This window comes from Chaetura pelagica, unplaced genomic scaffold (genome assembly GCF_000747805.2).
Source record: "Chaetura pelagica isolate M959 unplaced genomic scaffold, ChaPel_1.0 scaffold107, whole genome shotgun sequence".
Lineage (NCBI taxonomy): Eukaryota > Metazoa > Chordata > Aves > Apodiformes > Apodidae > Chaetura > Chaetura pelagica.
The window spans coordinates 1,556,783-1,562,524 of NW_009953979.1; the positions used below are offsets into that span (position 1 = coordinate 1,556,783).

General features: G+C 45.6%; 1 protein-coding gene across 1 annotated transcript; it reads left to right on the forward strand.

The window, feature by feature from the left end:
* Nucleotides 1-1,220: 1,220 nt before the first annotated feature.
* On the forward strand, nucleotides 1,221-5,428 carry LOC104392746 (serine/threonine-protein kinase PDIK1L-like). Its single transcript, XM_010002182.1, has 3 exons — nucleotides 1,221-1,839; nucleotides 2,894-3,110; nucleotides 5,066-5,428. The coding sequence occupies exons 1-3, from the start codon at nucleotides 1,294-1,296 to the stop codon at nucleotides 5,299-5,301; spliced, it is 999 nt and encodes a 332-aa protein (XP_010000484.1). The 5' UTR covers nucleotides 1,221-1,293; the 3' UTR covers nucleotides 5,302-5,428.
* The last annotated feature ends 314 nt before the right edge of the window (nucleotides 5,429-5,742 follow it).

Below are 5,742 nucleotides of genomic sequence, written 5' to 3' on the forward strand. Positions count from 1 at the left end.
GGCTCAAGGAGAAATGAGTTTAGGTGAGATGCTGGGAAGAGCAGAGCCTGAGAGGATGGTGCAAGTGGAGGAGGCTGGGGAAAAAGGCTGAGGTGAGGCAGGGGTTGGGGAGGAGGGGGTGAAGAAGGGATGGGGCCCATGTGGGGGAAGGGGTGGGGCTGGACCTGTGCAGGGGCAACAGGGGGGATGGTTTGGGGAATAGGGTGGGAGAGTTGGGTGAGAAGAAACTGTTTGGAAAAGGAACACAGCTGGAGGAGGGAGGGGGATTGAGAAGGAAGCTTGGTTGAGCTGGCAAGAGGGGTGTTAGGTTTGGGGAGCTGGACTGAAGGATTGGGAAGGGTGGAGAATTTCAGGGGAAGTGGGAGCTTTGAAGGCAGGTGGACTAGGGGAGAGGTTTTGAAGGGTTAAGGGGATTGCAAAAGGAACATGTGGGGCATGAAAGCAGAGAAAAATTGAGTTGTGGGGGAAGAGTTAATGTGTTGATTAAGGAGCAACTGGAGCAGGGAGAAATGAGATGAGGGGCTGAAGTGGAAGGAGAAGTTAGGTTTGAGGGGAGAACTGAATGAGGGACCATGAGAATTGCAGCCTGTGTGGAGAACCAGGGAATGGGACAGAGAGCTTGAGATGGAGGAGAGATGCAGGGTAAAGGCTTGAGGAGGGACTGGAATGGGGTGAGCTGGAGGAAGGAGTGACTCTCAGGGCATGGACTGATAGAAAATTGATGGTGGAAGCACAGGAACATGATGTAGCTATTGATTGATAAGTACATTTACGAGGCAGGGGGAAGGTGAGGGTGAAAGATCTAGTGCCAAACTGGCACTTCTAGCTCATTTTTATTCTTTCAAAAGTCAATTCTGGTAACAGTAAGTTCAGCTCTCACCCAGGAGGTCTTGTCTTCCTTTTCCTGCCCTGCTTAGGAAACGTGTGTACATAGTTCTTTTTCTTTCTCATTGAACCTCATCTGCTGTGGACAAATCAATGTCACTTCCTAGGTGGTTGTATCCCACTGTGTGGTCAGGATTGTACTTGATAATGTCTCAAAGTTACCATGGATGGAGGTTTTTCTCTTAAAACCCTCTTTTAGCTGTTGGTCCTAATGCAGCTCCAACATGTAGCGATGCCTACACCGCTAACATTGATACCAGTTGGAAGTGTTTGCAGTTGACAGTTGGTCTGGGAGAGTTTTAAGCTTTTCCTTCCGTTCTTTTCCCAGGTTTTACTGCAGGTGACCACTGACTGCCATGAGCCTAACTGTTTTCCTCTGATTTGCTGTTCCCTGGGCCAAAGTGAGGGATGGCTACGGAAGCCAAGTACAGCATTGTTCGAGAGGTGGGCCGAGGGAGTTATGGGGTGGTTTATGAGGCCATCATGAACCAAAACAGAAGCAAAGTGGCTGTGAAAAGGATGCACTGCAACGTGCCCGAGAACATAGAACTGGCTCTGCAAGAATTCTGGGCCTTGCAGAGCATCCAGAGGCAACACGAAAACGTGATCCAGCTGGAGGAGTGTATTCTGCAGTACGGCCAAGTCTTTCAGCCAATTAGCCATCGTTACAGGAAGTCGGACAGTCATTTGCTGCTAATTGAGACCTGCCTGAAGGGGCGGAGGTGCATGGATCCCAAAGCTGCCTGCTTCCTCTGGTTTGTGATGGAGTTTTGTGATGGAGGCAACATGAATGAGTACCTGCTGTCCCGCAGCCCGGATGCTCAGCTGAACAACAGCTTCATGAGGCAGCTCAGCAATGCCGTGGCTTTCCTGCACAGGAACCAGATAGTGCACAGAGACCTCAAATCCGACAATATTTTGATTTCTCATGTACAGGGAAGTCCCATAGTGAAGGTAAAGGAGTGAAAAGGGAATCAAACTTTGCTGTAACGAGCCTGTGATCTTCATGCTTGCATGTCACGTGGTTTGGAATGGGCTTGTGGCAAGTCTTGTGATACTGTAATAATCAGAACATCTGATATCACTTGTGGGCTTCTTTGTTTGGGAGTCTTGGAAGGAAGTAGAGGTCACGATGGTGCATTTCTGAAACATCCTCCGTTCATTGGTCATCCTGTTGAGAGGAACAGTTCAGGGCTGTCAAACTTCTGCTCGCCAGATAATCTAAGAGCTCACAATCAGCCACAAATGAAGCAATATTTTTTGTTCCCTCAAACTTGAGGAACGCGCTGCCCTGTTACAACAGCTAGTGCTTCCATTATTGCTGCCTCAAGCACATATTGATATCTGGGGAGGTGGAGAGTGTTTTTGTGCTTTTGTGGGTTGATGCCCTGCTTGAGGTGAAGTCTGACCTGTTGCCTGCCTTGTAGCACCAGGCTGAAAGTCTACAGCTCCTTTTCAGAGAGCTGGAAAAGCTTGGACATTTGATCTTGAAAGTTTCCATAAAACATAAAATAATAGACATAAAAAAATAGCTTGGTGCTGTGCAGATAATTAATTTCTGGACCATTCAGTTCAATAATGGTATTTGTACTTCGACCTGTGGAGTTGTCAAGGGACCTTTAAATCAATGTCATCTTAATCACTATGGATAATTAAAGGTAATGCGAGAGATTCAGTGCGCTCTCTGTGGAACAGTAGGAGCCACTTCTCCCCTAGGTGTATTTCAGGGTGTGCTTTATGTTTAGCAGAGTGAACTTCACTCAAAGATAACAAGCAGATACCTGTTTTGCCCAGCTTAGGAGGAGGAACAAACAGCGGGAAAGGAGTTGGGGCACAGACAGAGAAAATAATCCACTCTTTGTTTTGCTAGGGTTGTTGCCCAACAAGTGTCAGTGCCAGGATGTGGTGGATTTCATTGTGGAATTCACTGAGCTGCTCTTTGTAAACATGCTTGGAAACTTGATATCTGGGAATCAATTATTTTGCTTTTCTTTGTGTTCTTCCACAGGTAGCAGATTTTGGCCTCAGCAAGGTGTGTCAGGGGAAAGGGAGTGTGAACCAGCATCGCTTCTCCTCTGCCTGTGGATCGAATTTCTACATGGCTCCAGAAGTGTGGGAAGGTCACTACACTGCCAAGGCTGACATATTTGCCCTTGGGATCATTTTCTGGGCTATGGTTGAGAGGATCACCTTCCGAGACGGGGACACCGAGAAGGAATTGCTTGGTGAGGATCAGATCAGTGCTGTCCTGTTGTCAGTGGATGTCCTGGATCTGTAAGGATCCTCTGAAAGATGTTCTCCCAGGCATAGCTACAAATGCTGTGGCATATATGCTTTGGATGTGGCTTTTTCCAGGAATATCCAAGCACTTTGCAACCCAAAGAAACCCAAAGTTGGGGGATTTTTTGATGTTTGAAGGTTTTGTTTTTAAGAGAACTGCAAAGCAATCTCTCTTTCTTCAGCATGTGTTGCTCCTAATTTAGTTGGTTCTCATGCAGGGTTCCCAGGTCTTGCAGAGATATCACTAAGACAGAGGGAATGCTTTTTATATTTACAAATAGTGAGGTTTTTGGAAGATCATTTCTTCTGCCAGAAATACTCTCTGGGATTTAAAGGTTAAGGGAAAGATCACTTCTGGCTTCTCTTCTGTCCGGCCTTCCTCACCCTAAGGAAAGCTCTTCCAAAATGGATTTGGCTCTTACTGTCACAAAAGAATTGTAAGAGAAAAAGCCAGTAGCTGATGGTGAGGCATCTGTCCCACAGCCTCACTCTTTGCAGAGGATTTAGTATCTCTGAACTTCCATTTGCTCAGAAAATCTTTTAATGGTCCTACAACCAAAAAAAACTCCCACCTTTCTGAATCTGGGTTTATGGGTTTGCTCATGTCTATGACTTGGTGTAACCAAGGGAAGGGATCACTCAGAGCACTGAACAGATGTTCCAGGGAGCCAAATAATAAAATGGGAAGGGATGTTGAGATGAATTTCACTGCCATCTGGCCGAGTTTCCTCCCAGTTCAGAGATGCAAGATCTCCCATGGATGACTTGTCTGATGGCCTCCTCTCTCCCCCACTTCCTCCTTTCTCCCAATCCCCCACATACACACACGCTTGAAATACTTTGTGTTAAATGATTTCAGAAGAGTACATTGCAGTGGAAAATCCATCTCAAGAGGAGAGAATGCCAGTCATGCACATTAGCATAATAATTGAAGACATCTAAGCAGGCTCTGAGATCATTGTATATCCGTCTGTCTTTAATTGTTTTAGTTCTTTAAAGGAATTTCTACAGAGGAACTTTTAAAAGCTATCGTGCAATCCCTTTAATTATTTTTTTCTTCATCTTCCAGTAGGCTCAGTTCTAATTCTACTATTTATTTCTTTTTAAAATGCCAAACATTGATAAATGTTTTAGTTCCTGCCTACAGAAACAAGCAAATGGCTGCAACCCAGACCAAAGCATGAACAGATTTCATTAAAATCACTACCCGCCAACTTGAGATAAGGAGTTTTCAGGGCCAACCTTGTCTATACCCAGCCAGGTCACTGCCTTTGAAACATTTATTCTTTGCCTGGTGCAGGGGCAGACCAGCTTGAGTGAGCAAAGCTCTTTTTACTGTCTGTTTTGGAAGCTGGTTAATCATTTTCAACAACCGGTGAAATTATTTAGATTACCAGGAGCAAATTTACATTTCCCTTCCTTAATCTTGCCGAGGAGAAGTTGGCTAATGGTAAATGGCATATGCTGGCATTTTAATTGAAAATTGTTTGACTAACCGAGCAAATAAGTTTTTTTGTAGTTAACTCTTTCAAGCCACCTCAGCTGAGCACCATCTCCTTCCCTCTCCGAGAGCTTCTAAGTCTGCTCGTAGGGTAAAACGGAGTAAAAGGGAGGAGGTTAATGCCAACAGCCCCTTCTCTGCAGAGGGTCCATGGAGCTGCTTGACACGCAGGCTGTGCTTAAACTTGCTTCCTCTGTTCCCTCTGTGCAGCATCTGGGTTACTAATTAAAAGTAAAAGCCTCTTCTGATAACAACCTCTCCCAATATTTGACTTAATAAGTGATCTGTCTGGTGATCTTTCAGCTACTTTCCAGGTTGTCTGCCCATGCTGCACATGACACCACTCGGTGTAGCCTTTCCTCTACCCCTGTAATCCGGCTCCTTTTGATCTGTGTTCAGGAATTTACATCTGCCAAGGCAAGGAGCTTATTCCCCTCGGAGAAGCGTTGCTGGAGAATCCCAATATGAAATTACAGATTCCCCTGAAGAACAAGAAGTCCATGCCAGAGGATCTCTGCAAGCTCCTGCATGATATGCTGGCTTTTAACCCAAAGGAAAGGTTGGATGCCTTCCAACTGGAAGTCCGAATCAGGCAAATCTCCTATGGCAAAAAGCGCCAACGCTGCGACTCCTAGAACTGATGGACCTTCAGGTTAGTGTCTCTGCCAAGCTGCTCTGTGGTTAGATGGAGCTCACAGGGGGTTTTCTGTTACTGACCTTCTGGCCAAAGCCATCTAAACAAAACAGGACCTGTAGCAGTTGTAGAAGTTGTGAGAATTCAGCTGTAAAAAGATTCAGTCCCACTAGGAGAAGAAAAGGCTTCAATAAACACTTAGGAAAAGGAATTTGGTTGAAGTACATCTAACAAAGGAACTTCTGTCACCTTCATGATGTTTGTTCAGGGAATTGGCTGTGCTGTCTGCGCTCAGGCCAGCCTGTCCTTTACCCTAAACCTCATTGATTGCCACAAACGTGGGCAGATTTCTGTCAGCACTCCAGCATTTATCTGCACTTCTTTGTTGCTCTTGGAACGAAATAAATGCTGTAGTGGGCAAAGTTACTGTATGTTCGAAGGT

Bases quoted from the DNA above. Each gene is read 5' to 3' on its own strand.
- LOC104392746 (XM_010002182.1), top strand. From the start codon at position 1,294: ATGGCTACGGAAGCCAAGTACAGCATTGTTCGAGAGGTGGGCCGAGGG. The intron at 1,840-2,893 runs GTAAAGGAGTGA...GTTCTTCCACAG, and splicing joins AGGGAAGTCCCATAGTGAAG to GTAGCAGATTTTGGCCTCAG. The intron at 3,111-5,065 runs GTGAGGATCAGA...ATCTGTGTTCAG, and splicing joins CACCGAGAAGGAATTGCTTG to GAATTTACATCTGCCAAGGC.